The following is a 13,662-nucleotide window of genomic DNA, read 5'->3' as shown; positions in this document are numbered from 1 at the left end:
TTACCCCTCACTACCCCCCTTACTTTCTTCTTCCCATCTTGACTCCTTGGGGAACCAATTCAACGCTATACTATCCTCTTCTCTTGAATCCTTATCTCCTTTATTACTGATTGAACCTGACCAACAGTCAATTTGGATTACTTCCATCATCTGTCATCTTGACTTCTATAGATGTACTCCTGAAGGAAGGTGGAGAAAAATGACATAAATGTTCTGAGTCCACTATAAATTTATGCTACATAATTAATCTAGGTCCTCACTGCTGCTAGGTAATTATTATATCTCCCTATCAATTTATTATTCCACTTTCCACAGTGGCTTTTTAAAATCTTTTCATCACTCTTCAAACCTCCTATGGTTTTCCTTCTCTCTACTCTCTCAGCTAAGAATCTTGTTTCACATTTTACTGAAAAAATTGAGACCATTTGCCATAAGCTCACTCTTCTCTTCCTTACCTCCTATGATTCAGGTGCCTTTCATATAATTTTACCATTTATTAAAGATGAAAGCAAATTTGCATACTAATGAAATGGATATGCTTATTTTTACATAAAGAATTAAATCCTGGCAGAATATGTGATACCTTTTACTATTGCCAAATTTTTCTCAACTCCCACATTCACTTACACAACCCCATATGGGATAGTGACCCATAGTTTAAGAAGCTTTGCTCTTGGCAATTTTATTAGTTCTTATGGATTTAATTAACCATCTCTATACAGATGATTCTTAAATCTACCTTTCCTGTCTCCTTCTCTTTTTTGACCTCCAATCTCTCATCTCAAATTATATGTCCAATAGGCATATTAAATTCATCAAGTAAAATATTTATATATCTAAAATATCTATTTATCAAATAGAACTAACTCATTATTTTTTCCCCTGAAAAAGGAATGGCCTCCAGTTATCCTTGCCTCCCATTTTCTATTATTATAGAAGGCAACACCATTCTTCCAGTCTTCCAGGCTCCCAATCTAGGGGTCATCCTAGATTTCTCAGTCTCTTGCCATCCATACCCCAAAGTCCAATATGTTCCAAGGTCTGTCCATTTCACTTTCACATTTCTCCAATATGTCCCTTTCTCTCCTCTGTTACTTCCACCATTCTACCAACACCTCACAAGTAAACTTTTGCAATGGTCTGGTGGTAGATCTATCTGTCAAATCTCTTCCCACTCTAACCCATTTTCCATTCATCCACTAAAGTAATTTTCCTAAAGGGCCGATCCAGTCATTCCACACCCCACCCTTCCATTTAGTAAATAAACTCCAGTGGCTCCAGGATCAAATATAGAATGCTCTATTTGGTATTCAAAGCCCTTCATAATTTAGCTCCCTCCTACCTCTCTACCTTACTCTTCACTGTGTAGTTTTTGGTCCAGAGACACTGGGCCTTCTAGCGAAACAAAATAATGTTCCGTCTCTTAGCTTTGGGTATTTTCAATGTTTTCCATATTGCCTCATCCATTAGACAGCAAACTCCTTGAAGACAAGAACTCCCTTTTGCCTCTTTTTGTATCCCCAATTCTCAGCACAGTGTCTGGAACATAGTAGACACTTGTTTTTTGGCCATTTCAGTTGTATGTGACTGTGACCTTACTTGGGGTTTTCTTGGTAAAGATACTATAGTGAATTGCCATTTCCTTCTCTAGTTCATTTTTACAGATAAGAAACTGAGGCAAACCAGGTTAAGTGACTCAGCCAGATTCACACAGCTAGTAAGGATCTGTGGTTGAATTTCAATCCATGAAGACAATGTTGGTGATTCCAAGCCCAATGCTCTTTCAGTGCACCATCTGGCTGCTCTCTTGTTCTGTTGTTTATTGACTGATTGACTTAATCCATCTAAGCCTCAGTTCCCTTATCTATAAAAGTACATAATAATGGCAAATATCTCCCAGAGTTGCAGTGAGAACAAAATGAGATAATATTTGTAAAGCACTTTGCAAACCTTAAAATGTTATTCAAATGCTAGCAATTATTATTATTAGTCTCCTTGGTATCTAGCACATAATAAATGTGTGGATTAATTAAAAGCAAAATGACAGAAGGAGCAAGATCTATATAAGATTCCTATCTATATAATCAGTATTCAAGTAACCTGGAACACTACCTGGTTAGTCATGAGAAATATAGAAGCTTCAGCAGTTATGTCTGTGGCGACTGAGGATGAATAAAAAACATAACACTTTAGCTATTCACCTCTAAAGAAAGAATTAATGGGATCTGAATGCAGATTGAAGCATACTTTTAAAAAATTTTATTATTCTTGGTTTTTTGATTTGCATTTTCTTTTGCATCATGGCTAATTTGAAAATGTTTTGTATAACATGTATAATCTATATTAAAACTGCTTGCCTTCTAGCCCTCTTTGTAGTGGCCAGAAACTGGAAACTGAGTGGATGCCTATCAATTAGAGAATGGCTGAATATGAATGTTATGGAATATTATTTTTCTGTAAGAAATGACCAGCAGGATGATTTCAGAAAGGCCTGGAGAGACTTACATGAACGGATGCTGAGTGAAATGAGCAGGAGCAGGAGATCATTATATACTTTAACAACAATACTATATGACAATCAATTCTGATATACGTGGCTCTCTTCAACAATGAGATGAACCAAATCAGTTCCATTTGTTCAATAATGAATAGATAAAAAACAGCGAAAAAACTCTGGGAAATGAGTGTGAAGCACTACATAGCATTCCCAATCCCTCTATTTTTGTCCGCCTGCATTTTTTTTTTATTTCCTTCGCAGGTTAATTGTACATTATTTCAAAGTCCGATTCTTCTTGTGCAGCAAAATAGCTGTATGGACATGTATACATATATTGTAGTTAACATATACTTTAACATATTTAACATGTATTGGTCTATCTGCCATCTGGGGGAGGTGGGAGGGGGGAGGAGAGGAAAAATTGGAACAAAAGGTTTTGCAATTGTCAATGCTGAAAAATTACCCATGCATATATCTTGTAAATACAAAGCTATAATAAAAAAACAAAACAAACAAAACTGCTTGCCTTCTCAAGGAAGGAGGAATGGAAAAAAAGAATAGAAAATTTCAATTTGTTTTTAAATGAATGTAAACAATTTTTGATAATATGTAATTGAGAAAAAATTTTTAAAAGAAAAAGAAAAAAATCTAACAATAAATCCCTCTTACAAATGCTAGGGTGACCAAGGGACAAGAATACTCTCTACATTAGAAACTTCCCATATGACCCCCCAATGGAGATGTACTAACAGCCCTAAGTAATGAGGAAATGTGTTTTACCTCCAAGTACAAATAAATTAGTGGAAAAGTAAGAGGCTTTATAATTTTATGGTTTTATCGAATTTTAGGCTAACTCTACTATTCATTTTCACCTCTGATTTGAAATTGCAAAGACCTAAGAATCTCTTTTTAAGGTTTATTTCTAAGCAAGCTGTTAATGAGGTGGAGCAAAACTATATTTTCAACCTTACAACCTTTCAAGTACAAAGAGCTACAACCACACCAATAAAAAAAAATCCTGGACTAAGTATATGAAAATTAAAATTAGAAACTTATTTCACTGTTAACTGAAAGATTTCTTCCCAAAAGCATAACAATAACAAGAACAACAACATGATGGTCTACCTTGGATCCATGAAGATACTGGGGCTGTGCATTAGGTTGCTTATCCCTCTGAAATTCCTGAGAAAATGGTAACACTGTCCGAACAAATCTAAAAGAAAACAAATTTACAAAAAACATGTTATTAAGTAAAAACATTTGAGCTGAGAAGCTTCAAAATTTAGAATTTTTTCATTAATTAATCATCATATTCCCACTAAAAAACAAAGACTGTAGCAACAACAGCTTACACTGTATAATGTTTTCAGGTTTGCAAAATGGTTTACACAAAATATCTCATTATTCTCTATTATCTAATTTGGGCTCAGGAAGAGATATTTAGGTAAATGGAACCATCTAGTTAACTATATCTAAATATAAAAGGAGGATCAGAACCAAGACTTTTTGACCCCAGAAATCATTATCTCTGTCTCTGTCTCTTCCTCCTTCATTCCCTTTCTTCCTTTTTCCCTCTCTCCTTCCTTCACTCACAGCATAGTGGATAGAATGACAGACGTGAAATCAAGAAAACTCATTGTTTAAATCTGGCCTCAGACACTGACTAGCTTTGTGACCCTGGGCAAATCATTTAACCCTATTTGCCTCAGTTTCCCCATCTATAAAATGAACTGGAAAAGGAAATGGTAAATTACTCCAGTGTCTTTGTCAAGAAAACCCCAAGTGGGGATTACAAAAAATTGGACACAACTGAACTGAATAAACACTACAAGCAAAAACATTGCTACAAGGATCAAAAGATCTGAGTTCAAGTACTCCCTCTTCTAAGCTAGTCAGTTAACCTACTAAATTTCCCAATTTCCTTACCTGAAAAATAAGAGAATTGGCTTAAACTATCTCAAAGTTCACTTTTAGAATTAAATCTACAATACCAGCAAATATTCAACTGTCAAAGATTTACAAAACAGGACTGAACATAAAGACTAAATTCAATATGATTTTGTCTTTGATAATTCACAAAATTATTATTTTTACCACAGAACCTCAAAAATCATTATTAAGGTTTAAATTTGCCGTTACATTTCAAATAATAAGAATACATTTACTTTAAGTGGCAGTTCAGAAGTCTAAATATACAATCTATCAATAACAATTTTAGAATCTTAGTGAATGAACTTTACCATACTCCTTTTCCCTAGGTCAAGTATCTCATGGGCATTTTGATTTGTAGAACAACTGGCACCCTGATATATGGCATGGTAATATGGCATGGGATAGGGAATGTTAGGGAGCTCTGAAATCGATAAATCATTCTTAAAGTCTCTCTAAGATATCAAGGAATATCCATATTAAACAAAGCTTTTAGATTCAAGTGATCAAGTCCTTTTTCTTCCTAATCAGAATATAAGTATTCCAGGGGTAGGAACTATCTCTTATACATTGAGTAGGCACTCAATAAATATTTATTAATTGATTATTCAGTAAATCATTCATTAATCAAAAATAGATTCTATCTGAATTTAAAATTGAAGAAGGAAATACAATTTAACAAGCATTTACTGAGTCACTATAATCTATCCAGCACTGAGTTAAGTTACATTGGACATAAATAAGATTTTAAAAAATCAAAGCTTCTGATCTTAAGGAGCTCACAATGTACTAGAGCAAAAAATAGTAACACATAAAGTTATGTATAATATCATAATCAAGAAAGTGCAGATGTAACAGACATGTTGTTCAGTCATTCAATCGTGTTCAACTCTTCATGATCCTAGGAACTATATGTCCATGAGCTTTTCTTGCAAAGACACCAGAGTGGTTTACCATTTCCTTTTCCAGATTAAGACAAACAAAGGATTTGCTCAAGATCACAAAGCTAGGTAGTGTAACTCTATATGTGTCTAGAGCTAGGTAGACTATAGTGACTCATAAATGCTTGTTAAATTGTATTTCCTTCAGGTGGAATCTATTTTGATAGCAGAATGATTTACTGAATAATCAACCAATGAATATTTATTGTGTGCTATTCAATATATAAGAGATGGTTCCTACTCCTAAGAATACTTATATTCTGGTTAGGAAGAAAAATAGACTTGATTATTTGAATCTAAAACTGGATCCAGTTAGGTATGTAGGTTGGATTTAAATTCAGGTGTTTCTGACTCCAAGTCCAATGCTCTAGCCACTGATCCACCTAGCTTCTTCATAATAGATGTAGAAATAATATATCAAGAATAGATACATTAAAAAGTTCAGAAAGGCTCAGAAACAGCGAATTAGTTAAAGAGACCATTTTCTTAATAAAATAATTTCAAATATTCTGAGGCTCACATTAAATATTTCTAGGACCTGTAGTCTCACATCAGGATAGATATTTTCTGGATGTATGGAGATCACAAACCCTGGCATACTTTTGTGAATTATTTTGGCCTCCCAACAAACTACAGAACCTTTTCCGAACTTAGGCTCAGGGAGGCCCTCACATGACATACAGACAGCACTCGAGAGTTCAATGTCATCATGAGAAAGAATCAGAGTACTGCTTCAATAGAAGTGTAAGGGGAGTGGTGTTCCTCAACTATATTGTAAGAATCTCTGAAATGCCCCCAATTTTTATTTTTTTATTTTTATGAATGAACTTTATGCTGTTTTATTAATAGCCCTTAGAATAATAATTTTAGAGGATTTTAATAATAATAATAGATAACATTTATATAGTGCTTATTATGTGCGCTATTAATAAGTGCATTACAAATAATATCTCATTTGATTCCTCAAAACTCTGGAATGTAGGTGCTATTATTATCTCCATTTTACAGCTGAGGAAACTGAGGCTAAAAAGGCTAAGTGACTAGTATTTGAAGCTAAATTTTACCTCAAGTCTTCCTAACTTCAGGCTCCCTCTGCTCAATCTACTACGCATACGAAATGGGTACTGGCCAAAGTTTGGTTTAAACTGAAAGATTCTACCTACTCAACTTGCAAATAAATATAAAATGTGATTCTAAATCAAAATCCCTTTAATAGTTTATAAAAAAGACTTTAAGGTTTTTTCTAAAAAAGCTTATATTTAAACTTCAATTTGGAATGCTCTTGTGGTATTAAAAAAAACTCTTTAATCTATTCCAACAAAATATCTCAGAACTAGCTACAGAATACCACAGATGGTGTTTGTCATAGATATTGGAAATGCCCAAAAGAAAGTATTTCTGGTAATTCCAAATGGATAATAATTGGAATAACCTTACCATAAATAAGTCACATTAAAAAAAAACCATATTGCACATACTATCTCTTGCGTTACTCTGACTTATTCAATAGTTAAGATTTGGGGGACAGAGTAGGGGAGGAGCACCAAGGACCTCTTGTTGAAAGAAAACAAACATGAATATAAGTTAAGTCACTTAAACTTGACTAATCTCATCTACAAAAAACAAGAACATGAGACAAGATGAGGAGTTCTTAATGTTTTGAGGAGTCACAGAAACCTTTTGGCAGGCTAGTAAAGCCTTCTCAGTGTAATGTTTTAAATATAATTGAACAATATGTTATACTTCAGTTCCATATTAGTGGAATAATGATGTAATTTCTTTCCTGAGTGTATAACAGGTAAAATCTATCCACACACCCCAGGCTTAAGATCCTCTGAGCCAAATGATCTCTGTCTCCAACCCTGCATGATTCAACAGTCCTAACTAAACAAAATTTCACAGAATTACTGGCTATTCACCTTTAAATAATTTCAATTATGTCAATTCTGTAAGGTTTGTTACAATATATGCTTGCTATTTGTGTGCCTCCTTTTAGAGCTAAAAATAAACAAAACTGAGGAATTACTATCTCATAAAGAGATTGGTTAATACAACAAATACAATGTGATTTTGAAAACACTCATGGAAAAATCCATTTGTTACAGAGATTATAATTATGTCTAAAGTCCTAAAATAGCATTGATCCCAAGTTATTCCACCTATTACTATGGAGTAGGCTTTTCAACTTTTATACTAAATAATGAAGAGAACTAGAATCCTAGAAGTAAGCAATAGCCTACCACTAGTTCCCTATAAACTACTTTGCCCCCATAAACTACCAAACCCCTATATTGACTCTCTGAAATGTCACCTCCTTTTCCTCCCTGACATGAGAAAGCACCATCAAATAAAATGACCCATTTAAAACTGATTATAGTAACATGTAACAAATCTGGTCAAATTAGTGAACAGTACATGCAATCCACTAACAATTTTCCATTTAGTTTCATCCATATAATGGATTATAAAATATATTATGTCTATATATATAATATAGATATATTATATCTCTCTATATAATATAGATATTATATGTCTAGATATATATTATAGATATAACATATCTATAATATATATCTATAAATATTATATATCTATATATATAGCCATGGCACTATATGCTGAAGTGCTTTACAAACATTATGGCATATTAACTTCACAATAACCCTGCAAGTACTATTATCTCCATTTTATAGATGAGAAAACTAGGCAAGAAGAGGATCTCATATACACAACTATTTATGAGGTTAGAAATGAACAATTTCTGTCTCCAGGCCAGACCCTCTATCTATTGTGCTTAAAATTGTTTAAAATCAGTTTGTTGGGAAAATGTGGTCAGCTGAAAAAGGTGCTAGTCTGCCAGTCACCAGGAACTTTGGTTCAAATCCTGCATCTAAATCAAGAATACAGAATTATAAACTCTGGTGATTTGGCTTTCTCTAGTTTATTGTACATAATTCCACAAACTTTGTTTTACTGCTAACTAGGCCATCCTGGCACTCCTCAAACACGATACTCCCTGTCTTACATCTCTGTTGCCTTTTCACAAGGTAGACTCATTACCATAGGATATTTCCCTCCTCATTTGTGACTTCTGAGATCCCCAATTTCTTTCAAGCTTCTGTTTAAAAGTTACATTCTGAAGGTCCTTTTCCAGTCTCTATAGAGGCTATTGTTTTAATCAATATTTGTGAAAATAATTGTAAAGAGCTTAGAACAGTTTCTAAAACACAGGAATCACAATAAAAATGGTTGCTATCATGTTGAGTAAACTCAATCTCACAGAGAAATGAATTATCCAAAGTTACACAGATACCAGATCAGAGAATGAAGTCCCACAGCTGGAAGGAGCTACAGAAGTTATCTGGTTTAATCTCTTTGTTTTATATATATTGAAACAGACGTAGATAAAAGGTATTTGCCTGACATCACACAGGTAGTGTTAGAAATAGAATCTGAACCCCTGATCTTTTGACTCCAAATCCTGTTTTTCCCCCCAAGCCTCTGAGACTGTTTCCTCAAGTGTAAAATGGGGTAAATGATATATCCATAATACTTTCCCAGGTTTATTGTGAGGTTAAATGCAATAATCTATACTAAGTGCTCTGTAAATCTTGAAAAGAATATGTGTGTGTACTATAGGCACACAAACATGTGAATAATATGTATATGGATATATAATATATACCCATATTATGTGTACTTGCTTATTTTCATATAATCCTGTTGTTTCTACTTCTCTAGATTTTCAGGGATCTTAGATAATTATTTCTGGAATTAAAATGGTCCCATACCTAATGATATCCTGAGGATGACTCTAGGACCACTGAACATTTGTAGCTTCCTAGGAAAATTACTAGGGGGAAAAACATATGGCTGTGTATTCTATAATGGAGAAAATGACTGGGTTTGGAGGCAGGGAACTTGAGTTCAAATGCCAGCTCTTCTTGGAACACCTGTGTGAGACCGAGTACATCATCTGTACTTGCAAAGTCCTTGTTTCTGAACCGTAAAATGAAAGGGCAGAACTAGACTTTTCAGGTCCCTTCTAGATCTAATTCTATGACCTTGTGACTTTTTTATTTTTTAACTGTATGGCATTTGTATTTGTGTGTTTATATGTGTGTTTTATCTTTGCCTGTGGCTCTTGAAATGTCCTTCTGGATGGCCCTAGATTCAGCACAGAGCTGATTAATACACAAGCATTTGAGGAACAAAGCTATCCCAGCTGCCATCAATGCACTCAATCATGAGCAGGAGAAACATGGAAATACAGAGCTTTTTTTCTCACTAATAATTGGGAAAACATCCTTCCTCACAATGAGGTGAATGAATAGAAGAGAAAAAGAGAAATAAGAGAAGGAAAGAACATGTATAGGTACTAGCCTACCAATTTCTTCGTCAAAAGGGACATTAAAAGTGGTAGCTGTAAGATTTCATTTAAAAGGAATTATAAACCTCCATGTGATTTACAGACTCTCAGTTCACATCAACACCAAAGATGATAAATTGACAATGCAAGAGATAGAAACATCTTGCTTTGTGCTTCATCTCAGTATTAGTGCAATGAAATGAAAATTAAGACCCCCCCTTCCCCCAAAAATAACAAAACAAAGATGTTCCTGAAGGCAAGCCAACTGTAGTGCTATATATAAAATTTAATTCCTACACTGTTTCAGAAGGAATTCAAGTTCAGCCAATCCCCAGCATCCAGCACAAAGCAGATGCTTGATAAATGTTTGTTGATTGATGTAGTAGATATTTTATGATCTAGCTTACTTCTTGGCACATAGATCATGATGCTAAAGCTCCGAAATTAAAATTTGTTCAGAGTGTTTTATACAATCCAAAATATCCATCATTCAGCTGATTGCAGTATTAAATCCTTAAGTTCCTGAAATTATTTTTGTGGACTGATAATAATGCCCAACTCCACCTTTATGGTGATCCAGATAAGTTTTGAGTTAGCCAGAAAGACCATTGGATTGGCATATTAATGATGAAGCACCCAAATGAACATCTGTAGATGAGAAATGCTTCAGAAGCCAATTAATCTTTCTAGCAATTCTATACTCATTCATCCAACTACTTTTCAGGGAAAGTATCAGTCTTTAGAAAAGTTCATAGCAAAGCAAAAAGACTTTTTGCATATACTTAATTTCAATCATTTCTAAAGACTTTTAAAAACTAAATTCTAGCTTCTCTATATTCTAAACAGAACACAAGTTATTCCTGAAGTTTCTTAACATATTAAGTCCTTCAAGGGCTGAACAAGCATACTAAAACTGACAAAAATTTGGTAAAAGCAGCTGCTTCGTTAATCCAACTGTGTTTCTCTTCTGAAGAAACTCATGGGCTCAGCAAGAAATAAAATGATTAAAGGGAAAAGGAAATTGAGTCCAAAATTTAAAAAAAGGAAAAGTTGATTTACATTCTCTCATATTCCATTCTTTCAACTCCTTTCTATTGTCCATCTTCCTGTTGAACATTGAGTAAAATGATTAATTAAGGAATAAACTAATAAATGTAGTAGAAGATGCTTCCTAAATATGTTTAAGTATATAAATCATTACCCTCCATATATGACAGGTATTTAACGATCTAGCCAGATCAAAAAATCTTTAGGACTTGATAGAGTCAATTGATACAACAATTTCTACCAACCAATATAGAAATAAATATCTCTGAACTTTAGCAAGGCGGGACCCTTTGAAAATGTTAAACAGTCCTATCCCCACAATCCTTATAACTTGGTAGGATCTTCCAGAGCTCTCTTTGCACCTGGGGCACAACAACATACCACACATAGTATGTTAGGAGAAAACACAACCTTTAAGGTCTAGAAAGCTATCAGGAGGAATGTAAACACCAATTGTGAGCTTTCTGAAATTTAACTGCATATAGCAAGACTCTTAGCTAGTAGTGAATTTTATTGAATTCTACCCTTCAAAATCTAATGACCTATACTTCACCTTAGTTTTAGAGCTCACTATTTAAAAAAAAAAAAAAGAGTTCAAATCCGGCTTCAGACACTTCTAGAGGTATGGCTCTGAGCAAATCACTTTATCTCTATCTGCTTTACCTTTTTCATCTGCAAAATGGAGATAATAATAGCATCTACATCCCAGGATATAATGAGATAATATGTGTAAAGTGTTTTATAAATCTAAAAACGAGATATAAATGCTAGTTATTATCATCATTATTTTAGGAAAGAGTAAAAATGATATTAGTACCAAATTGTTCTATAACAGACTTGCTCTTCAAGATACATGGGCCTTCAGAAATAGGCAAGACTTCTCCCTCCACCCCAAAGCTCTTCAATATGCACCTCTATTTATCAAATGTCTTTGTTTCTGACAGATAATGTGGATTATTTTTAGGAGGCTACATTTGGTACAGAATTTTATCCCCCTCCTCAAGAGAGAATGAGCTTAATTTCTCTGAATTCAAATGCTCCAGAAAGTTTAGCACTTTTCCTAATTCAGCTGCAAAAATGACAGTTTTGTCAAGCGTCGGAAATATCTAAGTGTCTGAAGAAGAGTGGTTTTAGAAAAAGTCCACACGTATGTCAAATAAAGTGGGGAAGAAAAAACTTGTTTAATTCTAGGGGTGAAATGACAATTGGATGCAAAACTCTGAACAGTGCTGGAGTAGAAGAAAAGCTATAGAAATCCCATAATTCCTTTAATGTCCTCAGGCATTAAAACCATCATTGAACAAAAGGGTTTGGGCTTAGAAACTATTACTCAGTGAATTTCTGAACTGAAATAGATTTAATATGTCAGAAATACATGAAACAAAATTTGTCACACAGATAAGGGCAGGAAAAGTGTGGAAGTTAGGGTCAGGAAGTTTGGAAATCAAATCCTAGCCCAGACACTTAATATATGACCCCATTTGCTTCACCTTGTGCCTCAGTTTTCTCATCTATAAAATGGGGAAGATAATAACACCACCCATCTCAGAGAGTTACCTGAAAATGAGGAAGCAAATAAAAGGCTCTTTATATACTCTGAAGGGTTATATAAATTCTATTATTGTTATGAAAAACCAAAAAGAATGACAGTTTCTTTGACCACATGAAAAGGAAAAACTTTCTTTTTTCCCCAAACTAGAAGAAGAAAACTACTGCTAGTCCTTAAAATTGACTAATATAACCATCCAAAGTAGATGTCCTTCATTCTCAAAAAGGACCATGACATCTGGGAAATCAAGTAACCTGGACTAGGCTATGCAAAGTCATTAGTTTCACCTTGTGCCTCAGAAGCATCTGGGTCCAGTGGCAAGATACAAGTTAGGATGCTTGGAGATGGTCCTGGATGCAGAGTTGGAAAAACTGGCCTTTTTAAGCTAATGTCTTAAACAGGTCTCAGTGTGGGTAGGTAAAAATAAAGGCAAAGAATGGCCTTTTTTTTTACCTATTATACACACACACAGAAAAGACATTCTGGTCAAAACAAAAATATCACCATCAACATTCACTCTGAGCCAATCAGGTCCCAAATTGTGACAAAATGGGGTTTGGTCTGGGGCCTATTGTTGGTCAATCAGTGAAGGACAATCTTTTAGTACAGTGACTTAAAATAATAAGGGTCACTTCAAAGTCAAGAATCACTAGGAATACCTGACATTCTATTAGTGAATTTCTGGCTAATTTTGATCTCATAATTTTCTAATACCAAATAAAATAACGTGGATAATATATGCAAACCTTCAGATTCTATGTAAATATCACTTTTTTATTACTGTTTAGTTTGCTTTACACAATAATGATGGTGCTGAAAGGAAAGCCGAAAAAAAAAAAAAAAGACTTACAACCCTAAGCAATTTGGTTAATAATTTTAGTTGAGACAGAAGTATTTGTTGTAACTTAACATCTCTTCAAAATATTTTCCATGACACTTAAAGTCCTTTGAGACATTAAAAGTCAAAGTCAAAGAATACGATAAGCATTTGATGAAGATGACAATTATATCTTATTCTTCTACTGATCTTTTAAGATCCATGAAATTAAAGATTTTATATTTTAAGGACTTATATCAGCAGAATATTTCTACCAGTGCCTAGCAAGGATTTCACAAATGTTTCTTGAAAATATCAATGGATATTGTGGCACTGGGCACATCATCTCTCAATAAGAATGTGAACTCTTTAAGAGCAGAGGACATGACAGTAAACACTTAATAAGTACTTTATTCATTCACTCATTTACTCATAGTTTGGGAAGAAGGAGACCCTTCCAACTCTAAGATTTTATAGTAATATACATTTTCATAATTTAGTTTTATTATA

At 33.9% G+C, this 13,662-nt stretch overlaps 1 protein-coding gene across 2 annotated transcripts in view; it reads right to left on the bottom strand.

Annotated features, from left to right (window-relative positions):
• The window catches only part of CYFIP1 (cytoplasmic FMR1 interacting protein 1), a 159,885-nt gene that overhangs the window by 43,887 nt on the left and 102,336 nt on the right, over nt 1-13,662 (bottom strand). For both annotated transcript variants that reach the window (XM_031959085.1, XM_003765622.3), the window contains one exon: nt 3,623-3,710. In XM_031959085.1, the coding sequence (XP_031814945.1) occupies nt 3,623-3,710 (88 nt within the window). The remainder of the gene's footprint in view (nt 1-3,622; nt 3,711-13,662) is intronic.

Source organism: Sarcophilus harrisii, chromosome 3 (assembly GCF_902635505.1).
Source record: "Sarcophilus harrisii chromosome 3, mSarHar1.11, whole genome shotgun sequence".
NCBI classification, from domain to species: Eukaryota; Metazoa; Chordata; class Mammalia; order Dasyuromorphia; family Dasyuridae; genus Sarcophilus; species Sarcophilus harrisii.
Note: the sequence above shows the minus strand (reverse complement) of the source record. Positions and strands in the feature narration are given on the sequence as shown.